Genomic DNA, 12,995 nt, shown 5'->3' with positions numbered 1-12,995 from the left:
ACTGACCATCTTTAGCCATTGGTATCAGTTGTCATTGGTGTTTCTATTGGTGGATTTTGAAGTTTGTCTGCATAATCTTCTCCAGTCACTCAGCCTTTTGTGATCGATTGATTGATTGAAAGATCTTTAAGACGTCCTGTCCGCACACGGGGCGGGCATGGTGTCACAGCAGTAGAGTTGCTGCCTTACAGCACCAGAGACCCGGGTTTCATCCTTAAATACGGGTGCTGTCTGCCTCATTCGCCAGAGACCCGGGTTTGATCCTGACTATGGGTGCTGCCTATGTGGAGTTTATACGTTCTCCCTGTGACCGTGTGGGTTTTCTCTGGGTGCTCTGGGTTCTTCCCACACTCCAAAGACATGCGGGTTTGTAGGTTAATTGGCTTCTGTAAATTGTCCCTATTGTATGGATAAAACTAGTGTATGGGTGATTGATGGTCAGTGTGGACTTGGTGAGCTGAAGGGCCTGTTTCCACTCTGTATCTCTAAACTAAACTAATAAAAACCAAACAGTGTTGCACACACATGTGAATAAAATGGATGTACCTTGCCCGAACAGCTTATGCCTCATATTGTAGTTCAATCTGCACAGCCTGGATGTACGAGCTTAAGACTTCACAGAGGACTTGCATCTTATAGAACACACATTTCTAAACTGGCTCTGTATCAAAAGCAGATTGCTTACGTGTTTAGGCTGTTGATTACCAAATAAATCTCCGTTAGCGCCAAATCCAAGCCAAAGCTTTGATCGCATTTGTTGTCATTTAACCCAATCTCCCAAGAGGAATTCATTCTGATAAAGATCGACCAAATGATGCAGTCAAACTCTTGTGAACTATGGCTCTTGGTTTTGTTGTGACCGGCTGGCAACAAGAGTCACGGAGTACACGCATTTCATTCCGTCATGTCCTCCGCAGTGTTTACTTTATTCCATTGTCAATAGTAAGTGCAGATTGTAAGATTATTTAAAGATACTTTTCATTGTGTCTTGTCCTGTTGTCCATGCATCTTTCCCTGTGCTCCACTCGATTTTTTTTCTCATTGTCTGCCTCTGGTGTTTTCTGACCCCTTTTCCGTGACTACTCTGTCTCTGTCCTCTCTAGAAGGCTTTCTATAAGCCTCCATGAGCCCTTCTATAAGCCTCTCCCTCTGACCTCTCGCTGCACTCATCCCTGTGAACTCCCCTTGGTGTGCGTCCTTCGTCGGGTTCATTTCTCGGCCTCTCTACGTGACCCTTCTCTGTAAACCTTCTGTCATCCCTCTTTACGATCTCCCCATTTTCCTCTCTATGTAACTTGCTTTGTCACTCTGTGCCTCTCACTTTGTCCAGCTCTTATGCCTCTCTCTATGTCCCAATCAGTGGCGGACTGGGTCTAAAAATATTGGTTGCCAGGAGACAAAGGGGGCCCACTTCATCAGGGGCCCACTTGCCATCGGGCAAGCTGACACCCTGGCCAGTAGGCCACTGGTCCCAATCGATATCTCTATATGTTTCTCCATGTCTCTCATTATCACCATCACTCTCCATGTCCTTTATCTCTCAAAATATATCCCTTTCTGTCATTCTCAATGTCCCCTCTGTCTCTCCCTCTCTCTCTATGCCTCTCTCTATGTCAAAAAGACACAATGTGCTGGACTAACTCAGTGGGTCAGACAGCACCTCTGGAGAACATGGATAGGTGACGTTTCAGGTCAGGCCCTCTCCTCAGACTGATTGTAGAGGGGGTGAGAAAGTTGGAAGAGAGGAGAGACAGGAGAAAGCATGGCAGGCAATAGATATTCTCTCTGTCCCTCTATCTCTCTCTTTGTATATCCATCTGCCCCTCTCTGTCCCCTCTATGTTTCTGTATGTCTATCTATCTCTGTCTCTATGTCCCTATCTCTCTCTCTCTATGTCTCTCTATCTCTATCTCTGTCTCTGTCTCTATCTCTCTCTCTTTGTCCCTTTACCTCTCTCTATGTTCATCTCTCTCTCTCTCTCTCTCTCTGTCTCTATATCTCTCTCTCAATGTCCATCTAGCTCTACATATGTTCGTCCATCTCTCGCTCCACATCCCTCTGTCACTTTCTCTATGTCACTATCTCTCTCTCTCTCCCTCTGACTCTCTCTCTATGTCTCTCTATGTCCCTCTCTGTGTCCACTACATGTGCTGTTTAGCGCCTCGCTCTGTGTCCCCTCTATGTTCCTCTCCTTCTCTGGGCCTCTTGCCTCTGAGGGCTTGCTTGGCACGCTTTACTTCCCTCATTCATCTCGAATGCTCACTTGATGTTGCGTACAGATTTCCAGCCCCAGGGATGAACAATGATCTTTGTAACTGATTACTGTCGGCAGTTACATCTAACCCTGGTCCCAGTCTGAATGTTGGCATCTATCTGCTTATTAAGTACAGCCTCATAATGCTCAAGTGATGGGAGGCAGGCAGGGCGATGTTCAGGAGCATTTGGCCGCAATACGTAATACTGTTTTACAGTTGGATATATCCACACAGATTCAGCTTTTCCAAGTTTTTCCTTCAATAAATCAACTTTGATTGGATTTAGGATTGGGTCTGTGACAGCTGAGGAGGATTTGAATGAAAATTTGAAACATGATACAAAACTTAGAGGTAATTTGCCCTGATAGATCTTTCACTCGGTTGGTCTTTCCTCATTGTAGCAATAGAACAGGAGCAGGCCATTCGGCCCTCAATGTCCATGCCAAATATGATGCCAAGATAGATTAACCTCACCTTCCTGCACATGCTCCATATTCCTCCATTTACTGCATATCCATGTGACCATATAAAGCCTCTTAAAATTTTCCATGCAAATTTTTTTCCTGTTGTGGGTATATGCTTAGATTGCTTTAGAAAGATCACATTGAATCAGGTGTTCAGGCTGTGAATTCCAGATCACAATGCAAACAGTGCTTCTATCATGCCCTTTTGCCTTTGAACTGGGGTCTGTGTCCTCTGCCCATGTTTTATAGACTCATAGAGTCATACAATGTGGAAACAGGCCCTTCTGCCCAACTTGTCCACACCGACCAACATGTCCCATCTACACTAGTCTCACTTGCCTGAGTTTGGCACAAATCTTTCTAAACCTGTCCTATCCATGCACCTGTCTAAATATTCCTGAAATGTTGCTATAGTCCCTACCTCAACTACCTCCTCTGGCAGCTCGTTCCATACACCCTTTGTGTGAAAAATATACCTCTCAGATTCCAAATAACTCTTCCCCCCCTCACCTTAAACCTATGTCCTCTGGTTCTCGATTCCCCCACTCTGGGCAAGAGCCGCTGTGCAGCTACCCATCTATTCCTCATGATTTTGTACACAGTTTCTGCCACCGTTTCTCCTTAATTACGTTATCAATGCCATCCTTGATTTTGAACAGTTCATTTAACCTTCTCATCCCAAAGAAGAACAATCCCAGAACGTTTAGTCTCACCTCATCATTGCAACCCAGCCCATTCCAGAAAGGGAGTGGATGGAGAATCACCAAGTTTGTCTGGTGACAGACTACAGGGACATCTTTAAAGAACAACGTAGCAACCTGGTTAACTTCCCTCAAGATATGGGACCCAAAACCACTCACAATACTCCAAATGCAGGCTGACCAGTGCCTTATAAAGCCTCGGCATCACATCCCTGCTTTTATATTCTAATTTGCTCAAACATTCAATTTTGAGAGGACTTGAATAAAAAAACAGGGATGTAATGCTGAGGCGTTACAAGTCACTGGTCGGACCACATTTGGAGTATTGCGAGCTGTTTTGGGCTCCAGATCTGAGGAGAGATGTGCAGGCATTGGAGAGGATCCAGTGGAGGTTTACGAGAATGATCCTGGGGATGATTGGGTCAATGTATGATGAGCGTTTAATGGAACTAGACCTGTACTCGCTGGAGTTCAGAAGGGACCTAATTGAAACTTACCGTATAGCGAAAGGCTTGGATAGAGCCGACATGGAGAGGATGAGAGAGTGGGAAAGTCTAGGACCGGAGGCCATAGCCTCAGAATAAAAGGATGGTATCTTTAGTAAGGAGATGAGGAGGAATGTCTTTAGCTAGAGGGTGGTGAAGTTTTAGAATTCATTGCCACAGTGGAGGCCAAGTCAATGGATATTTTTAAGGCAGAGATTGACAGATTCGTGATTAGTATGTTAAAGGTTTTTGAGACAGATGACAGGAGAATGGGGGTGAGAGGGAAAGATAGATAAGCCATGATTGAATGGCATAGTAGACATGATGGGCCGAAATGCCTAATTCTGCTCCTGTGAAGTATGAACTTATGAGCTATCTTTTCCTGTTCTGTGTAGAATCAGGTTCACAGTCATGAATACCAACTGATGAAGATTAATGCAGGCGTTTCACAGCTAACTTTGAACTGCACTCTATCATTTGCAAGTCGGCTGTTGTACAGGCGTGATAGATTCCAGCAAGGTATGCAGTCATCTGCTACAATAGTTAACGTGAATGATACATCTCAGCCAACCTTCGCACAATTAAATCCGCATGAAGTGAACTTTTGCTTCACTCACGGGGGGCAAATCAAGATTGAGCATCGTGTCCTAAAGCAAAATATTGGAAATTTCAAATATTATTCAGGGAATGCTTAAAATACTCAGCATGGCAGGCGGCATCCAAGGAGAGAGGAATGGAGTTAATGTTTCAGTCCACATCTATTCAAGAGGAAGAATCGTTGAGCTGCATCTGAGTTGGATGATCAGCCATGATCATATTGAATGGCGGTGCAGGCTCGAAGGGCCGAATGGCCTACTCCTGCATCTATTTTCTATGTTTCTATCATAGGCTGCCGAATGCTGGGAGGTTCGGAAGAGCCCTGGATGCAATGTGGAAACGAGGAACTGCAGATGCTGGTTAATACACAAAAGGACACAAAGTGCTGGGGTAACTCCAGGCATCATGGTGACGCAGCGGTAGAGTTGCTGCCTCACATACCAGAGATCCAGGTTTGATCCTGACCTCGGGTGCTGTCTGTACAAGAATTTGTATGTTACCCCCGCAACCACGTGAGTTTTCCCCGGTTTCCTATTTACTCCGGGTTCTCCAGTTCCCTCTCACACTCCAAAGACTTGAATGTTTCTAGTTAATTGACTTCTGTAAATTATTCGCAGAGGGTAGGATAGAACTAGTGCTCTCGACTGGTTGGCGCTGACTCGGTGGGCTGAAAGGCCTGTTTTTTATTGTCACTTGTACCGAGGTACAGTGAAAAACGTTTGGCTGCATGTTACCCAGTCAGCGGATAGACTATACATGATTACAATCAAGTTGGCCACCGTGTACAGATACAGGATAAAGGGAATAACGTTAGTGCAAGATAAAGTCCAGTACAGTCCGATTAAAGATAGTTTGCTCTCCAATGAGGTAGATGGGAGGTCAGGACTGCTCTCTAGTATATGATAGGATGGTTCAGTTGCCTGATGACATCTGGGAAGAAACTGTCCCTGAATCTGGAGGTGGGCGATGTCACTCTTCTGTACCTCTTGCCTGGGGAGAGGGGGAAGAAAGAGTGACGGGGTGAGAGGGAGTGACGGGGGTGAGGAGGGAGTGACGGGATGAGAGGGGGTGACGAGGGGGTGACGGGGTGAGAGGGGGTGAGGGGGAGTGAGGGGGTGAGAGGGAGTGGCAGGGTGAGAGGGAATGACGGGGTGAGAGGGGGGTGAGAGGGAGTGACGGGGGTGAGAGGGAGTGACGGGGTGAGAGGGGGTGAGAGGGAGTGACGGGGTGAGAGGGAGTGGCAGGGTGAGAGGGAGTGACGGGGTGAGGAGGGAGTGTCTCTGGTTGAGAGAGTGTGACTGTGGTGATTTTATATGATGAGTGCTTCGATCATTTATGTTGTTCCCCTCCATCATTCGAGAATTGAAAATATCTAAAATGCCTACTAAAATGAATATTGCAACAATTTTTAAAAGCAAATATAATTTTCCTGGAATTGCATCAGTCTTGTTTATAGTTCAGCTTTGAGGTTGTCCAATAATCAACAAACAGTTCCTCCCAAGAAGCACCATGCTGGCTTGGAAATAAACACAATCTCACTGCACTGTTAGCCCCAGACTAGCCATCAGGGTGGGATCCAGCAGCTGATTACACAGGGAATATATGACTGCGGTTGAATATAAATCAATATGAAATATAGAGCTGCTTTTAGTTTAGTTTAGAGATGCAGCGTGGTAACAGGCCACCCAGCCCACCGAGTCTGCACCAACCAACGATCGCACACTAGTTCTATCCTACACACTGGGGCAGTTTACAGAAGCCATTTAACATAAAAACCTGCACGTCTTTGGAATTTTAAACTTTAGAGATATAGTGTGGAAATAGGCCCTTTGGCCCACTGAGTTTGCGCTGACCAGCGATCACCCTGTACATTTGCACTATCCTATACACTAGGGCCAATAGACAATAGACAATAGGTGCAGGAGTAGGCCATTCGGCCCTTCAAGCCAGCACCGCCATTCAATGTGATCATGGCTGATCATCCCCAATCAGTACCCCGTACCTGTCTTCTCCCCATATCCCCTGACTGCTATTTTTAAGAGCCCTATCTAGCTCTCTCTTGAAAGCATCCAGCGAACCTGCCTCCACCGTCCTCTGAGGCAGAGCATTCCACAGACTCACCACTCTCTGTGAGAAAATTTACAATTTACAATTATTTTACCAAAGCCAATTAACCTACAAACCTGCACGTCTTTGTAGTGTGGGAGATAACCGACGCTCCCAGAGAAACTGGAACTTTGAAAATGATGCCAAGACCTGCCAATTCTTGCATATGGACTAAGTGGGCTGTTTCCATACACTCTGTACTAAATCTGGGATTGTACTTATGTATCCTGATAACCTACTGAACTGAATGCAAAAAAAATAATTTCACTGTACATGTAATAATATGAAGAACCACTGCCAAACATTTAAACTCCCATTCCCATTCCCACACTGACCTTTCTATCCTGGGCCTCCTCCATTGTCAGAGTGAGGCTGCACACAAATTGGAGGAACAGCACCTCATCTTTCGCTTGGGCAGCTTACAACGCAGTGGTATGAATATTGATTGTTCTAACTTCGTAACCCTTGCATCCCCTCTCTTTCTGTCCCTCCCCCATCGTAGTCGCCGTACTAGTTTCACTGTTGTCCTGCTGAGTTTCGCCGTCTGTATAACTCTCGTCATCGCCCATCCCACAGCCAACAATGGACCATTGTGGGCTCCACCTTTCCTTGATCATCGTTGCTTTTTGCATATCTTTCATTCTTTTGTTCTATGTGCCATCTTTATCTCTCGTTCACCTCTCCCCTGACTCTCAGTCTGAAGAAGGGTCTCGACCCGAAACATCACCTATTCCTTTTCTACAGAGATGCTGCCTGACCCGCTGAGTTACTCCAGTTTTTATGCATCGATCATGCAACCGTCTTTTTTTACCCGAAAATGCAGTAGTGGAGGGTAGAACGTAAAACAGAACAGCACAGGATCAGGCCCTTTGGCCCACAATGTCCGAGTCGAATAAACTAGATAAACTAATCGTGACAAAGTATGGCTGGTTGTTAATGCAAGGCAATCTCATAATACAAGAAGGCGTGGTTTATAAAATCCAGCTGTGGAGTACAATCCCATGTGGAAGCTGCTACTGCAGTTAAGATAACGCTATGTGTTTAGAGGGGATATGGGTCAAACGCGAGCAAGTGGGATTGGCTTAGATGGGCATCTTGGTTGGCACGGCCAAGTTGGGTCCTGTGCTAGATGACTCTAGTGTAAGGCAGCTCGCTGTAATAAAACGATGACTGCCAATTGTCTAAGATTCTATAATCATGCTGCCTTGGCAAGGCCATCAGCATAATCAAGGATGAGTCTCACCCCAGTCCCTCCCTCTTCTCCCCTCTCCCATCAGGCAAGATACAGAAGTGTGAAACGCACACCTCCAGATTCGGGGATAGTTTCTTCCCAGCTGTTATCAGGCAATTGAATCATCCTCGCACAAGCTAGAGAACGGGCTTGACCTTCCATCTACCTCATTGGAGACCTTCAGACTATCTTTATTCAGGCTCTATTTGACTTTATCTTCTCTATATCCTGCATCTGTACACTGTGGATGGCTCGACTGTACACACGTATAGTCTTTTCGCTGTCTGGATAGCATACAACAAAAAAGCTTCTCCCTCTATCTCTGTGATTGTGATGATAATAAACTAAACTAAAGGCAGCTCTATACTTAATACTGTTCTAGGTTCAAACCACAGTCATATTTTCAGTCTATATTAAATCAGTTGCTGCTGAATTCACTGGAATGCCGCCGAAAGGCAAAGGCTGTGACGAGTTAACACGGTATCGATGGGCCAAATGGCCACCAATGTTGTAAATGTTCCATGATTCGGAGTAGACTCAATGGGCCGAATGGCCTAATGGCCGAATGGCCTAATTCTGCTCCTATAACATGAATGTGAATTGTAGTGGGGATAGACACATAAACTGGGCTCTGCAGGAGGTCACGTGGGAGGAGATTAACCCTCAACGTCCCAACTAGTCCCTCGCCCTTCGATCGTTCCACCCAGCTCAGTGCCCCCACATTCCCAACAATCACTGACTTACAAGGGAGCAGGACAGTCACTTACCTCCCCTCGGTGGCCCATATACACCAAGGCACACAGCGGCTCAAAGGCACCCGTCCCACAGGCCAGCAGGTGGGAGCGGTTGTACGGGTGCAGAACCCGCACGTAGTTGGCGCAGTCACTCTGTAAGGGAAAGGAGAGCGAGGCATTAATATTCCGGGGATCCCAGCCCAGTTAAATTGTTCCTAGTGTGTAGGATAGTGTTAATGTACAGGGATCGCTGGACCCGGTGGGTTGAAGAGCCTGTTTCCGCGCTGTATCTCTGAACTAAACATGTCGATTCTACAAGGCAGTGAAATGAAGAAAATTGTGCAAACAAAAAGCAAGACATTAATGCAGTTGGAAAACATGTCCATGAATGTGCAAGAGTTGATCCGTAGAGTCCCACTGTTCAGGTATGATTGGCACTGATTGGTTCAAGAACCTAATGGTTGTAGGAAAGAGCCTGTTCCGGAACCTGATAGTGTGGGCCTTCAGGTTTCTGTACCTTCTGCCTGATGGTAGCCGTGAGAAGAGGGAATGGCGGATGGTGAGGATCCTTGATGATAGATGCTGCCTTCTTGAAGCAGCGCCTCGTGTAGATGCTTAAGATAGGAGGCGTACTGGCTGCATTTAAAAGTTATTTTGATGGGAACGAAGATAGGAACCTGGGGTAAATTTATCCCCGGGGGGTAAATGTCGCCCACCCAGGGGGTAAATTTATTGATTCTGGATTTGTACATATTTTTTCTCATTGACTGATTGTATTTGATTCTGGTATACCAGTATCTGTTCATCATTAGTTGTTCATTAATAAGTGAAATAACATTATTATGTGCTATTAAAGTTGCCAGGGGTATACTGGATGAAAAAGGTTGGGAGCCCCTGATTTAGAGGGATATGAGCCAAATGCAGGCAGTGAGATTAGCACAGTTACAAAATCTGCTCGACATGGATGAGTTGGGCTGAAGGGCCTGTTTCCGTGCTGTGTGACTAGTTTAGTTTATTGTCACATTTACCGAAATACAGTGAAAAACTGCTTTTGTTGCGTGCCAACAGACTGTGAAAAGACAATACATGATTACAATCGAACCACCTGCAGTGTACAGATACATGATAAAGAGAATAACGTTTAGTGCAAGATAAAGTCCAGTGACGTTCAATTACAACTAATCCAAGGTTCTCCAAAGAGGTGGATGGGAGGTCAGGATCGCTCTCTAGTGACTGGGAAGAAACTGTCCCTGAATCTGAAGGTGTGAGTTTTCACACATCTGTACCTCTTGCTGGATGGGAAAGGGGAGAAGAGGGAGTGACCGGGATTGGACTCATTGTTGATTTTACTGGTGGCCTTGCCGAGGCAGCGTGAAGTGTAGATGACGTCAATGGAAGTTAGGTTCGGTTTGTGTGATGGTGCTGGGCTGAGTCCACAACTCTGCAATTTCCTGCGGTCTTGGATGGACTATTTCACCTGCTCTTTTTTTCTGGGGAGCTTGTGTGACCAGAGCCCAGGGAAGTCCTTGCTCTGTGGGGCACGGTCAGCTATTGTGGTGTCTCAGGGCCAGCAACCAATGAAGGGAAGCAATAGAGCGTTTGAGAAAATGTAACCACTGTTAGATCACTGTGCCAGCTGTTTCACCCAGGCCCCTAGACTAGAAATTCTTTGCCTTTTAAGGCTTGATGATACTCTTAATGTAACAGTTCTCCTTCCCATTGCCCCGTCTCCAGGGAGGATATGGTCAGCCTTTTGTTATAGTGTGTTCCTGTACAGCAGCAACCACCATCGAGATACACATAGTCTACTCCTTGGACATGTTCAGTTTATTATTATTTAGTTTATTGTTACTATTATTGTCATGTGTACTGAGGTAGAGTGCAAATCTTTTTTGTTGTGGACTATCGAGTCAACGGAAAATACTTTATGTGATTATAATCAAGTTGTCCAGAGTGTACAGATGAAGATTAAAGGGAATAGCGTTTAGTGCAAGATAAAGTCCACTAAAGTCCGATTAAAGATAGTTCGAGGGTCTCCAATGAGGTCAGGACCACCCGCTAGTTGGTGATAGAATGGTTCAGTTGCCTGATAACAACTGGGAAGAAACTCTCCCTGAATCTGGAGGTGTGCGTTTTCACATTTCTGCACCTCTTGCCTAACGGGGGAAGAGGGAGTGACCAGGGTGGATGGGAGGATGGTTTGCGCGATGGTCTGGGCTGCGTTCACAACTCTCTGCGATCTCTTGCGGTGTTGGATGGAGCTGTTCCCAAATCGTGCTGCCATGCATCCCGACAGAATGCTCTCTACGGCGCATCAGGAGAAGTTAATGAGTAGTTTGGGTCATGCCGAACTTCATAAACCTTCTAAAGAAGGTATGCACTCCTGTAGGCCATCAGCACCCTTGGAGAAACCCCCTCCTGAGCTGCCAAAGGGTCTTTGCTGAGCTTGGAAAACAGGAATCAAAATCTCCAATAGAAATGAAAATATATCATCACTGCCAAAGAAAGTACACAGGACTTAGGAACAGAGGAGTAGTGATCAGTTCCCTAGTGCAGGCCAAAGGAACACAGTCAGCAGTAGAATCTCACGTCTCACCCATCACGAAGGCTAGGGTGCAGAGGAATGGAAATAGAAGGGTTGGCCCACGTAACTCCCTCTCTTACACATCCAAATGTTGTTTTAAGGCTTCCCGATTATCATTGATGCAGACCCTGTCTCAAATAAAGACCCTCAGGATAGGGCAGCACAGTTAGAGGGCAGTTGGTAGAGCCTCACAGCACCAGAGACCTTGCTCTGATCCTGAACTCGGGTGCTGTCTGTGCGGAGTTTGCATGTTCTCCCCATGGGCGTCCTCGGGTGCTCCAGATTCCTCCCATGTCCCAAAAATGTATAGGTTCATTTAGGCTCATTCATAAATACCAGGATAGGCTCCTTTTTTTTTAATAGAGATACAGCATGGAAACAGGACCTTCAGCCCACCGAGCCCATGCTGACTATCAAACACCCATTTACACTAACTTTCATTAGGTCTACAATCTCATCTTTTCCACATTCTCATCAACTCAGTGGCATAGCGGGTAAAGCTGCTGCCTCACAGCGCCGGAGACCCGGGTTTGATCCTGACCTTGGCTGCTGTCTGTGTGGAGTTTGCACGTTCTTCCTGTGACCACGCAAGTTTCCTCCAGGTGCTCTGGTTTCCTGCCACATCCCAAAGATGTGCAGGTTTGTAGGTTAATTGGCCCTCTGTAAATTGTCCATAGTGTGTGGGGGGTGGATGAGAAAGTGGGATTTACAAAGAACTAGTGTGAACAGGTGTTTGATGGTTAGCGCGGAACTAGCGTATCTTTAATCTAAACTAAATAGTATCGATGATACACTCCTCATTTACTGCTCTCAGCGGTCTCCAGATTCCACCACTCACCTGCACACAAGGGCAAGTTACAGCAGACCAAGTAATCTACCAATTAACATCTGGCACAGACAGGGTAGAGAGTCAGAATCTTTTTCCCAGGATGGAAAAATTAAATACTAGAGGGCATGGATTTAAGGCAAAGTTTAATGGAGATGTACGGGGCAGCTTTTTTTTTACACAGAGGTTGGTGAGTGCCTGGAACACACTGCAGTTGGTGGTGGTGGACGCTGGTATAATAGTGGCATTTAAGTGGCTTTTGGATAGGCATATAGATATGCAGGGAATGGAGGGATATGGATTACGTACAGGCAGATGTGTTACGGGTCTTGGCATTGTTCAGCATGGACATTGTGGGCCGAAGGGCCTTTTCCTCTGCTTTATGTTCTATGTTCAACCTGAGCATTTTTGGGATGTGGGAGGAAACTAATGCACCTGCAGGAAGCCCACGCGGTCGCAGTGAGAACGTGCAAACTCCGCACAGACAGCACCCGAGGTCAGGATCAAACCTGGGGACACTGGAGCAGTGAGGTAGCAACTCTGTGCTGCTTATCAGCTTTTATCCCTATGCAAGAAGAGATTATCTAATCATTCTCTCATCTTGTAACCTGTGGTGCACCGTTGGCTGCAGTGTAACGTTACAGCAGTGACCACACTTCCAACGCATTGACTGGGAACCCCACTGTGACTCTTTCTTTTGATCTTTCTTGGCGGTGAGGACTAGGGCTCCCAAGTTCCACATTTTGTGTAAAATAAAGGTTTTCTCTTTGCCGTGAGTTCCCTGCATCTTCTGGGATTGCAGGAAACCATTAAAGAGTTTGTAAAGAAGAGTGAATGGCCATTACAGATGAAGTTTAGGATGGAAGCAGTGGTAAATTCCCAGAGGTAATCAGAAGCATTTCTGATTAGTTTAGTTCAGTTCAATTTAGTTCAGTTTAGTTTAGTTTAGTGTTGTTTCATCTAGACAGACAGTGGGGAAACTGTCCCTTCGCCCCACCGAGTCCGTGCCGAC

General features: G+C 46.0%; 1 protein-coding gene across 1 annotated transcript in view; it reads right to left on the bottom strand.

The window, feature by feature from the left end:
* The window catches only part of sema3bl (sema domain, immunoglobulin domain (Ig), short basic domain, secreted, (semaphorin) 3bl), a 139,975-nt gene that overhangs the window by 45,295 nt on the left and 81,685 nt on the right, over positions 1-12,995 (bottom strand). The window contains exon 4 of the mRNA XM_055648015.1: positions 8,607-8,726. Coding sequence (XP_055503990.1) covers positions 8,607-8,726 — 120 coding nt within the window. The remainder of the gene's footprint in view (positions 1-8,606; positions 8,727-12,995) is intronic.

This window comes from Leucoraja erinacea, chromosome 16, assembly GCF_028641065.1.
Source record: "Leucoraja erinacea ecotype New England chromosome 16, Leri_hhj_1, whole genome shotgun sequence".
Lineage (NCBI taxonomy): Eukaryota > Metazoa > Chordata > Chondrichthyes > Rajiformes > Rajidae > Leucoraja > Leucoraja erinaceus.
Note: the sequence above shows the minus strand (reverse complement) of the source record. Positions and strands in the feature narration are given on the sequence as shown.